A 12,824-nucleotide genomic window follows, 5' to 3' on the forward strand; every position below is an offset into this window, starting at 1 on the left:
CTCAGTCATGTCCTACTCTTTGTAGCCCCATGGACTGTAGCACACCAGGTTTCCCTGTACTTCACTATCTCCCAGAGTTTGCTCAAACTCAACGTCCATCGAGTCGGTGATGCCGACTCTTCCATCTCATCCTCTGTCACCCACTTCTCCTCCTGCCCTCAATCTTTCTCAGCATCAGGGTCTTTTCCAATGAGTCAGCTCTTTGCATCAGGTGGCCAAAGTATTGGAGCTTCAGCTTCAGCATCAGTACTTCCAATGAATACTCAGGGTTAATTTCCTTTAAGACTGACTGATTAGATCTCCTTGCTGTCCAAGGGACTCTCAATATGTCTTCTCTAGAACCACAATTCAAAAGCATCAGTTCTTCAGCACTCAGCCTTCTTTACGGTCAAACTTTCACATCCATACATGACTAGAGGAAAAAACCAAAGCTTTGACTATATGGACTTTTGTCAGCAAAGTGGTATTCTGCTTTTTAATATGCTGTCTAGGTTGGTCATAGCTTGTCTTCCAATGAGCAAGCGTCTTTTAATTCCATGGCTGCAGTCATCATCCACAGTGATTTTGGAGCCCAAGACAATGGCCTGTCACTGTTCCCCATCTATTTGCCACGAAGTGATGGGACCGGATGCCATCCATGATCTTCGTTTTTTGAATGTTGAGTTTTAAGCTGGCAAGCTCTCCTCTATCACCTTCATCAAGAGGCTCTTTAGTTCCTCTTTACTTTCTGCCATAAGGGTGTCATCTGCGTATCTGAGATTGTTGATATTTCTCCTAGCAATCTTGATTTCAGCTTGCATTTCATCCAGCCTGGGATTCTGCATGATGTACTCTGCATATAAGTTAAAAAAGCAGGGTTACAATCTACAGCCTTGACGTACTCCTTTCCCAATTTGGAACCAGTCTGTTGTTCCATGTCCAATTCTAAACTGTTGCTTCTTGACTTGCACACAGGTTTCTCAGGAGGCAGGTAAGGTGGTCTGGTATTCCCATCTCTTAAGAATTCTCCAGTTTGTTGTGATCCACACAGTCAAAGGCTTTAGTGTAGTCAATGAAGCAGATCTTTTTCTGGAATTCTCTTGCTTTTTCTATGATCCCGTGGATGTTGGCAATTTGATCTCTGGTTCCTCTGCCTTTTCTAAATCCAGCTTGTACATCTGGAAGTTCTCAGTTCACATACTGTTGAAGCCTAGCTTAAAGGATTTAGAGCATTACCCTGCATTTTCTATTGCTTGACAAATAAGTGTTTTCTTTTTTTTGAGGTATAATTGACATAATACTAGTTTCAGATGTAGAAAATGATGATGCATATGTATTGGAAAATGATCACTGCAGTAAGTCCAGCTAACATCCACCACCATATATAGTTGTAAAATTTTTTTTATTGTGATGAGACCCTTCATCACAAGAAGATGAGTTGGTTCTTAAAAACAAATAGTAAAACAGAACACAACTAATGCTACTCCTGCTATTATTACTACTCTTACTACTGCAAATATTTGAATTCTTATTTTGTGCCAGGCACTCTGTTTTATATGGTCTCTGTTTTATTTGTATTAGCTCATTTGATTCTCTCAACATTGTATGAGGTAAATACTATCACTGACTATTTCCAGAAACTGAGACAGAGATGAAATAGTTTGCCCAAGGTCATAGATTATAGTGATGGAGCCATGTTTCAAACCCAAGTAGTCAGTTCCATGGCCTACGTCAATTACTACTTATAGCTGAAAATAACCCTGCCTTAAAAAAATCTATGTATTAAATCTATATCTATATACACAATAAATCCACCCCTATAGATTTTTAAAAATAAATCTATGACATTTATTTACATCTCTTTAAAAATTTGATCCTTGAGTATAGTGAGTTTGATGAACCATCAAACTAGATCATGAACAAAACTTAACCACTGGTTCATGCATAGCCCTACCTTATTCACACATTTTCTTTTCTAATAGTATTATGAACAACTATGATCTCACGGCCCAAGAAGTAAAGCTGGGGGATATGAGTCTATCCCTCAGCTTTTAAGAATTAACCACTATCCTGAATTTTATATGCACCTGAAAAATACATTTAGTTTTGCCTGTTTTACACTTTATATATAAAAAAAAAAAATCTCATTATATAAAATCTTCTGGGACTTGTTTCCTCTCTCTCCCCTTCATTACTTTTACTAAGATTCATCTATTATAATAATTTTATTCATTTTCAGAGCTTATGTAAGATTCCCTCTGTACTATTATATCTTAATTATTATCCATTCTCTTGTCAGTGGGCATTTAGAGTATTTTTATTTCAAACGTCCACTGCAGCTTTAGTAACAGACTTTAGTTTACTTACAGATTCCAAGCAGTCTACAAGTAATTTAAATATAGGATATCTTCATATCTCCCAAAATACCAAGCACATTGTTTTGCACATGTGTCAAAAAATGACTCATTAGCAAATGACATAAGGGACTAAATCAAAGTTATTAAATGGCACCTATCACCTAGGAATATAAATTCTTAACAAAAACACATGAAAGACAGCTAGAACAAAGATAGGTTTGAAGAAAGGCTAGCTTCCTGTATAATTACCAAAAGTGGCATACTGAGACATCATTTTAAAAGTATAAGTCTCCTAGTGGCTACATCTGGGGAAAAAAAAATAAACAACTTATTGCTAACTTTAACAGTAGCAGCTTATACAAACTCATTACTTATTTTAATTGTGTGCTAAGTATTATGTTAAGCAACTCAAATGGATTAACTCATTAGATACCACATATAAATATCTGATATCAATGATCATTCTCTCCTTCAAACATTTCCTATACTTGGCTTCTTGGAAGGAAAGTTATGACCAACCTAGACAGCATATTGAAAAGCAGAGACATTACTTTGCCAACAAAGGTCCGCCTAGTCAGGGCTATGGTTTTTCCAGTGGTCATGTACGGATGTGAGAGTTGGACCATAAAGAAAGCTGAGCACACAAGAATTGACGCTTTTGAACTGTGGTGTTGGAGAAGACTCTTGAGAGTCCCTTGGACTGCAAGGAGATCCAACCAGTCAATCCTAAAGGAAATCAATCCTGAATATTCACTGGAAAAACTGATGCTGAAACTGAAACTCCAATACTTTGGCCACCTGATGCGAAGAGCTGACTCATTTGAAAAGACCCTGATGCTGGGAAAGATTGAGGGCAGGAGGAGAAGGGGACGACAGAGGATGAGATGGTTGGATGGCATCACCGACTCAATGGACATGGGTTTGGGTGGACTCCGGGAGTTGATGATGGACAGGGAGGCCCGGTGTGCTGCGGTTCATGGGGTCACAAAGAGTCAGACATGACTGAGCGACTGGACTGAACTGAACTGATACTTGGCTTCCAGTATACCATACTTCTTTGGTTTTCTTCCTACCTCCTTAATTTCCTATCCTGGATCCTCCTCTTCTTTCTCCTCTCTAAATGTCAGTTCTATCCTTAGACTTCTCTATCTACAGTCACTCTCTAGGTTTTTCTATTCAGCTCCATAATTTAAAATACTGATAGGTGCCATGTGAGGTGTCATGTGCTCAGTGATGTCCAACTCTTTGCAACCCCATGGAGGAGGGGTTACTACCCCCTAACAGGCTCCTCTGTCCATGGAATTTTCCAGGCATGAATATTAGAGTGGCTTGCAATTTCCTCCTCCAAGGGATCTTCTCAATCCAGGGATTGAACCCATGTCTCTTATGTCTCCTGCATTCCAGGTGGATTCTTTACCCACTGAGCTATCATTGGGAAGCCCCAAAACACTGATAACACACACACACAATTTTTTAATCTCTAGCCCCAACCACTCCTCTCAATTTAAATCTTGTATTTCCAAATACGCACTTGGATAAGTAAGGATCATCTTACTTCTTTGCTATAAAAACTGTCCTAGTCGTCTCGCAATAAACTATAAAGGCCAGAGTTAAACATGGTACATAAGACTCCACACGGCATTGGTGCTCAGCCATCTCTTAGACTTCCAACTGCTACCAGTCTCCCCATCACCCAACTCCAACAACAGTGCCTCTTTACTGTTTCTCAAACATTAAGCACATTACTCACGGTCTTTGCACTGTCTGAAAACCCTTCTCTCATTTAGCCACACAGCTTCCATTCCCCACTCTATGTGGGTCTTTGCTCAGATGCTGTCCTGTAGTAACATCGTCTCTAAACACACCTCTGAAGTAACACACTTCTGTCCTGGCATTTTCCACTCCTTTCCCTGCTCTTCCTTCAAAGCAGTAGTCACTATCTGATACCATATAATTACTTTCATTTAAATTTGTTATTTTGAGTCCTATAGGCTCAGAAAGGGCAGGAAATATGTTTGCTTTAATATTGTAGTTTATAAAAGAACAGTCCCTGGCACATACTAGTTGCTCAATAAATATGTAATGAGTGACAGACTCCTGAACAAAGCAGACAACCAGCAATTTTCTGCTAATTAACATGTGCAAAGTACCTTTTATACTCCTACACAAGTACATAATTACAGACTTATAATAACCATACTTTTGTTGCTGAAATTAAATTAAACTACTGGGAAGTTCTTCCTTTAAAAGTGTCATTCTTGAAGGAGTTTTAAGTACAAATTTAAGTGTCTCTATCAGCTAAATGGGAAACTGTCTTTATTACCTTTTCTTAAGAAAGAAAAGTCATACAACTAAAACAAAATAGAAAAATTACTTCATTAACATACTTACCATTTCTTTTGGACCAGGGGTGTAAGCATGAACTTTTCACAAGTGCTTCATCAACTTTGCCTCCTGACATGTTATCCATGAACTGACGCCCATGTTCTAAGGCAAGGTAGCAGTCATTGCAACAGTCCCGCTCTTCAACACGTACCCAATTGTTAGTTACACCAATTTTGGGAAAGGGATCTTGGTCTGCAGCTCCAAAAGGTGAAAATAAATTAGTGCACTGATCTTGTAGCAATAGTATCAATTCATCAGGCAATTTTTCAGATTCCTTTAGTCCTCCATTAACATGTTCAGCAGAAGTAGCCCTGAGAGCTTCAAAACGTTTTTCTGCTTCTTTGCCACATTCTGTGTTGCGTCCTATGATATCTAGTTCATCTTCTAGAAATAATCCTGAATTGTTTCCAAATTTTCTGTTCATGACAGCACTGAAGCCACAAGTACACCTATACTGTGCTTCCTGTGTTGGATCTGGAATGTAAACTCCAACATCGGCACCCTTGATATTCATGTTGCAAACACAGATACAGCAACTATCAAAGTTACAGTCTTTAAACAAATTCATAACTGATTCTGAAAGAATGAGGTTTACATAGAGACTGTGTGCTTCAGGGATGGAAGGAACAGTTGCAGGTTCAACAGAATTAAGGGGTCTGCACGTGGATGGGGTGGAGGCTGGTGAATATAAGTCTGAATTTTCATATTTGACTGAACCTTGAGCACTAGCTGGTCCACCAGCTCCACGAGGAGTCCTTGGAGTCCTTGGGGTCCTTGGAGTTGGAAACCTAGGGGTAGATGGAGAAGGAAGAATTCCTGCTCCACTGTTACTAGGAGGTGCACTGCTAGGAGGCATCCCAAAGGAAGTATGAGTTTGAGGTGTATAAGCAGGGCCATATTCTTGATCCATAGTACTTCCATCACTAGCATCATCAGGGGAAAAGAAAATAAAAAAATGTACATAAAGTAACATATTAGTGATGTGAAATACAACTAAAAATGTCCCAAATATTTCTCAGTAACACTGAAAATTATGAAAACACAATTGGTCCAAAAATTGTAAGTACAATTAAAATATATGTTTGGTTAATATATCCACTACAGGTGATTGTTGTGTGGTGAAATCCAACTAATTAATTCTACTATAAATAAAATTTGTATACATACTTCCACATCTATATATCCATGATTACTATCTCTACAGTTCTTGTACTAGAAATATTCATATTTCATTGATTCTAAGATGCCACTAATTGTTTTAAAAAAAAAAACCACCTGATTTTAGAGATGTTTATGGGTAGAAAAGGACAGTGGCAATTTTAAGATGTTACCAAATATAAAATACCCCAATTTCAGAGATACTTAAATATAAAAAGGGTGTGAAATATGGAAAATATACAAATAAGTGTGAATAGAATTTTAGACCAAAACAAAAGATGCTTCCAAATAAAAAGTTTGCTGGTCTTTAGTGTTCCAGTACTTTACTTTAACTGTACCAAACACCATTATAAGCTACTAATCAGAAAATAATTAAAAAAATTTTTCAAAAACCAGTATCTTTTTCCAGATACCAATATACTAGGTGTTAATTATGAAAAAAAATTTAAAGCTACACAAGTATTCATATATTATACCAATAATATAAATTTAAATCATACCCCTCTTTGATGAATGGCATTGTAGGCCCTGAAGAAAGCAATTCTAACTTTCCAACAGTCCAGCTCTGACGGTAAACACACTCTTCCGGCAATTTGATAGGAGGCAGACACTGGCTTGGTAGAGTTTTTAGAGGTGCAAACATGGAACATCCCACTAGAACTTGACAATTTTCAGGCTTATACACATAAGAAAAATCCTACAATATAAACAACATGATTTTCAGCATCTTGTCTTTCAAGGGAAAAAAACAAAACAAAGTAACTCTAACCTTTTTTTCCTTTTATAAACAGAATAATAAAATGTACATATAATTCTACTCTTTCATTATGAAAGGATTTTTGAATATAGCAGTAAACCAATTCTATATAAAATGCAGAAGTGAATTATTTTTCTAGAAAAATAAAATACTTACTTTAATTTCAGAAGGTTTTGGGCTACAGAATCCTTCATCAACCTCAATTTTGAACTGTGCTCCTATACTAGAACTATTTCCTTCTAGAACAGTTCCTCCAGGTGTTGTATCCATACTACCATATTCTTTATTATTCATATTCATTGGGGAAAATCCCATAATATGTTGTTCCAATGATGGTGGTGTAGGATACATTTTATGAAGATCTGCAGTGCCTATATTTAATAAAACACACATTTTAACATAAGACTAAAAAGAAGTTATTTTGTGTATAAAACAAAGGGATGGGAAACATTATTGAGATTAAAAGTTTGCAGATTTATCTGGAATACAGATTTGGTAAGCTTACTTATGCAAGATAATGGGTCCAGATTTCCTGTCTTTGATTCCTTGCAGCTGGATTTATCATCTGATCCATTCGCCGATTTTTTAGATCCAGGCTATCAAAAAAACACACACACACATATATACATATTTCTCTGAAATTTAAATCCAGTGTGATCAAGACAGTAATCGAGTGGATATAACTTGAAAGTAGAGCCCATTTGTGCCATAGCCAAATATCTACTAGATGCAATTTAAAGGCATAAAAAAATTTTAGGTATCAATAAACCAGATTAGTTTCTCTACTGATTATAATAATACTCCAAATTAACAGAGAGAGGAAAAAGTTCAAGAAAACAACCATTACTTTCAAAATACATTAAAATCTATTAAAATAACAAAAAAAAAAAAGAAAACTTACAGAATTTGGGAACTGCCTCTTAGTAAAAGATACTTACAAAGCATTTGTCTCTTTAAATAAGTCATTAAAGATTCCTATATAATCAATAACCTCTTCAAATTCCTTTTACATTTTTATCTTTCTTAATAATCTTCTTGCCCCTACAAATATGCTACAAAAGGTTAAACTAAGCAAAACTTCAGAAAGACCTTGTACGGCAAAGCAACAGGATCCCTAACTAAAGGCAAGTTTTAATACATTGAACAAAACAAGCCTTAAAATCTCCAATCTGTCATCAGTGTTGTTAGAGCTGACAATTTGGTTCTAAAACAAAGTGGCTAACAGGATACAAGGAACCAAGCTGTCAGCTCTAACAACACTGACACATGAACAGCAGCAGGGAGAAAGGACAAAAGTATCCGAGTCTTCAGGGACTGTTGTTTAGTCACAAAGTCATGTCCGACTCTTTGTGACTCCATGGACTGTAGCCTGCCAGGTTCTCTATTCATAGGGTTTCCCAGGCAAGAATACTGGAGGGGGCTGTCATTTCCTTCTCTAGGGGAACTTCCCGACCCAGGGATCAAATCCACGTCTCCTAAATTGGCAGGCAGATTCTTTACTGTTGAGCCACCAGGGAAGCCCTGTTTTCAGGCATATATTTATCTAAAATACACTAAATTATGGGATGTGGAGTAGAAGTTTATGTATAATGATATCTGCATTATATCACTTAACTGAAGAGATCAAATATATGATAGAACTTTCTAAGCTACTTTTATACAGATGAAAAAGGAATTCCCTTTTATAATGCAATGCTCAATTCATTAATTTCCCAGAGATTTCACATTCTGAGTGATAGTTGCTCAGTCATGTCTGACTCTTGGCAACCCCATGGACTGTAGCCTGCCAGGCTCCTTTGTCCATGGAATTCTCCAGGTAAGAATACTGGAGTGGGTTGCCATTTCACATTCTAGGGACTCTCATTTAAAGCTTTAATTTCCTTTATCTTCACCTTTCTCTGCAAATGGGTGTTAAAGATTAAATATTACTTTTTCTTCCTCTTTCACTGTTATAGTATATAGATGTCTTTAATGACTGTGGTACCAAACAAAATCCTGAATAAACTGACAAGGCATATAACTTCAATGTTAATTATTTATTCTCTGACTGAGTCAATTCTTGAGTCATTTCTAAAATTATAGGATCAAAGATTAGGTAAATAATTCTGCTTTCTAAGGACTGCAGAAAAGGAACACATGGCTGAGATCAAATTAAGCTTAATTATACATGTCCTTCAAACATCAAAAATAAAGGGAAAAAACCCTTAAAGTTTACAGGTGACATTATATATGGAATGCTTAGGAGACTCTCTGGTGGTCCAGTGGTTAGGACTCTGCACTTTCACTGCCAAGGGCCTGGGTTCAATCTCTGGTTGAGGAACCAAGATCCCGCAAGCAGCACAGTGCAGCAAAAAAAGAAAAAACACACCACTTCAAACATGAGGTTAAAACAAGGACACCAATTACAGAAATTTTATTTCAAAATATTTCCTATCATTCAGGGCTAAAACATAGTATTCAAGTCACATATCACTTCTAAAGGAAAACTTTTATAAAATCGAGGAAAATAAATTGTAATTGTAATCATTAATAAGGATACTTACTGTCAGTTCATCTTCATCAGAATTAAAAAGATTATCAAGGTCAGTATAAGAGACAGCCAGGTCTGAGTCATAAATCAAACTGGTTGATGGAGGTCGGGCATGACCAGCAGGGCGGGGAGCATCTACACATGGCAATTAGCAAAACAAAATAAAAAATTCTACTACTGACCAAATAAGTATTATTCTACTTATTTAAGCTAGACATGTACATTTACATTTATAAGGGTATTATGCAATAAGAAATTGTGATTTGTTTAAAATTCATAGATTTTTTTCATAGAAATAAAAATTGTAAATATACGGTGATACCTTTCCAAAGAAGTTCACCATATATAGGAAGCTCAGGTTATATAATCCATAACACAGCTAGGTAATCTACATTAATAATGCATCAAATAAAACTGTAAGGACAACAGAATTAAACACAGACATTTTTAGTTTTTCTATCTTCTGAAACATAAAGGAAGCAAAGAATAATTAAGTTCTCTAGTTATGTCAGACAGACTAGTTTAATTTGAATTCCAATTCCAGCACTAACAGTATGACAAGAATTAAATGTGAGAGAATGCATTAATGGATAAATCACTTTTGCTCAGTGCCAGGAACTTAAGTATTCACTTAAGTACCTCTTAGTTAAGTTTCATTTCAGTTCTAAAATTTTATTTTCCTTTTTGCTTTTCTCCCCAGTTTTAGTGAAAAATATATGACTACTTTAGAAAAAATAAAAATACAAAGGAAAATTATATTCCACTTGCATTCCCACACAAGGGAAAAAAGAGGAGTTGGTGTATAAACCTTCCAAAGCATCCTCAGGATGGTTAAATGACTTGAAACAATCCTCCCATTCAGAAAGATGCAAGTCACTTTCCAAGTGCCTTTGCAAATCCATCCTAAAGATTCACTAAAGCAGTAGTTCTGAAATTTTAGTGTGTAAAAGTCATCTGGAATACTTATTAAACACCAAGATTCCCAAGTTTCACTTCAAAAGATGCTCAGTGTCAGATGGTCCACATTTTGAGAAAGCCACACCAAAGGCACAACTGCACTGTCCCTTTATCCTAAGGCAGGTAAACAGACTAAAAAACCTAAATAGTTAACTCACCAAGATACTTAGAACCACTGACCATTAAATTTATTTCATGAAAGACCATCATCTCTTCCTTATTCAGATGGACGTTTTTTCTTATTCCGTTTTTGGCTACAGAGAGTCTGATGGATCCTCCCTATTTATTCCAAATGCTAAAACAAAACTTTGTCCCTAATAGACACATACCAAAGAATAATTTCTTTTGCCTTCATCAAAAGCTAAACAGATCTTGTAAATGAAACAATACAACCTGTCTCTCTTTTCTACTTACAAGGAGGACAAATCAGATGCTTTCAAAGTGGAGTCTTCAGTGTACCTCCAGTGCAGAAAACAGTGCTAGAAAACTCTGTTAATATAAGGACCTCAGCAATAATTGTTCTAACTTGGAGGGAGGGGGAGAAAAGGAGAACCAAATTACAGTAAAGTCTAATTCATAAACTGAGTTTTTATAACTGAGAGGGATCTTAGGTAATGATCTTACCTTATCTCCTTCTTTTACAGATAAGGGAGTTATTTTTATTTGTTAAACAAAGGAAAGAAGCTCCACAATTCAAAACAGAATTTCTATCACCTGAGCCTCCTTCTCCTTAAAATTCATCATTTTAAGATTAGTCCCTTTCTATGAAACATGAATTATGCAAAAAAGGAATACTAAAAGTCCAACAATATCAGATTACTTTAAAGTAACAATCCTGGAATGCAGTATTTCGACTGGAAAATAAAAGTTTTACCTTGCTTGATAGAGGGACTAAATAATGACATAGCATCTTCTTCATGTGATAACACTGTAACACTAGATGGCCCATCTTCTACCTGCATACAATATTACATATTAGATTGAAATACATATTTTACCAATAACAAAATATACCAATTATTGAGTAGCTACGTATTGATCCAAACAGTCCATCCTAAAGGAAATCAGTTCTGAATATTCATTGGAAGGACTGATGTTGAAGCTGAAACTCCAATACTTTGGCCATCTGATGCAAAGAACTGACTCATTTAACAAGACTCTGATCTCAGGGAAGATTGAAGGCAGGAGGAGAAGGGGACAACAGAGGATGAGATGGTTGAATGGCATCAGTGACTTGATGGACATGAGTTTGAGTAAACTCTGGGAGTTGGTGATGGACGAGGCCTGGCGTGCTGCAGTCCATGGGGTCACAAAGAGTCGCAAACGACTGAGCAACTGAACTGATGTATTGATCATTCTGCTGGGTGTTCTACAGACATTATCAATAACTCTCACAACTAACCTACATGAGAAGTAAGCATGTTCATCTTACAGACAAAAAATACTTCTAAAGATAACCCAGGAAATACAACTGATAAGTAGTGGAGCTGGGATTTCAAACTAAATCTGTCAAATTTTAAAGTCCATGTTCTTTCTACAAAATCTATTACCTTCCCAGCTACTTGTTTTCATATTTACAAAAGAACAAAATGTCAAGTACCTGGCACACAAAAAGGCTAAGCAAAACTTTCTGAAATGAATTCTTTGAATTAAACATACTACTGGGTCCTTTTTGTAATTTTATAGCCTTCAATTTCCAATTTTGTGTTTAAGGCAAAACTCTAGCAGAGTTATCTTGTGCTTAATAGATCCTCAAATATTTGATTTAAAAAATTTTTTAAAACACTTTATTAACATAAGACTTTACTTTCAGGGGCATTTTAAGTTCTTGAGTCACATATTCAAAATATCATGTATTTTATAAACACAGTGATGTGTATTTTACTGCATTTTTGAAAACTGTTAATTCACTTACAGCATAGTTTAACTCAGAATCAAAGCAGTTCATCTTCCTAAGTGTTCTGATTTCAATATAACAGAAATTAATGTCCTTTTTCTCTAATCTCAAAACTTTTATAGTAAAGATCTATTCATTATCATCAGAGACCAGTAATAATTTCAAATCCATGTAAGCTCTTAAATTTTGTACAATGTGCCTGATTAATCTATTTTTAAGAAATGTTTTTCTAAGTTAAAATGATTAATCTTTTTTTAAAATGAGAATTGTGGTACCATATGCAGAGCTCCAAAACATCAGTGACGCTTTGGTGTACTTTCTTTTACTCACCTTGTGTTTTTTTCCAGCTTCTCTTTCATTATTTTGTCTATCTTTCTTATCAGGAAAAAGGAATTCCTCATCTCCTTCAACGAATGCATATGGATCAATTTTAGGTTCTTGTTCTGAATCAGATGCTATTGCTGAAAGATACTGATTTTTAATTTGATATTGCTGCATTAATTCATCAGAAACTTTTAAAGGTTTCTTACATTGCACCATTAACCTGCATAAAAAATAAAATTGGAAAAATTAATTATATTCTCCATAAAAGCATAAAAATTTCTAAAGTGACTAAGTATCATAAAGCTTTCGAAATTATTTTCTTTAAAAAAAAATTATTATTTAGAGATGATCTAACTTGCAATTCTTCATCTTACAAATGAAGAAACTGAGGCATAGAAAGTTTATGAGATTTACTGAAGTCTCAAATTCAGCAACAAAGAAATGGAGCTAAAATACTGGTTTCACAGTCTTTCACCAAAA

At 35.6% G+C, this 12,824-nt stretch overlaps 1 protein-coding gene across 3 annotated transcripts in view; it reads right to left on the minus strand.

Annotated features, from left to right (window-relative positions):
- Nucleotides 1-12,824, minus strand: part of MED13 (mediator complex subunit 13) — a 99,078-nt gene that overhangs the window by 32,533 nt on the left and 53,721 nt on the right. For all 3 annotated transcript variants that reach the window (XR_014080724.1, XM_081585024.1, XM_081585023.1), the window contains 7 exons: nt 12,351-12,564; nt 10,998-11,079; nt 9,180-9,301; nt 7,142-7,232; nt 6,793-7,007; nt 6,380-6,576; nt 4,728-5,644 (listed from right to left, as the gene is read on the minus strand). Coding sequence is in view for 2 of the 3 variants with exons in the window: in XM_081585024.1 (XP_081441150.1) it covers nt 4,728-5,644; nt 6,380-6,576; nt 6,793-7,007; nt 7,142-7,232; nt 9,180-9,301; nt 10,998-11,079; nt 12,351-12,564 (1,838 nt within the window). In the remaining variant the exon portion in view is untranslated. The remainder of the gene's footprint in view (nt 1-4,727; nt 5,645-6,379; nt 6,577-6,792; nt 7,008-7,141; nt 7,233-9,179; nt 9,302-10,997; nt 11,080-12,350; nt 12,565-12,824) is intronic.

This window comes from Giraffa tippelskirchi, chromosome 3 (assembly GCF_054371585.1).
Source record: "Giraffa tippelskirchi isolate mGirTip1 chromosome 3, T2T-mGirTip1v1.2.pri, whole genome shotgun sequence".
In the NCBI taxonomy this organism is placed as follows: domain Eukaryota; kingdom Metazoa; phylum Chordata; class Mammalia; order Artiodactyla; family Giraffidae; genus Giraffa; species Giraffa tippelskirchi.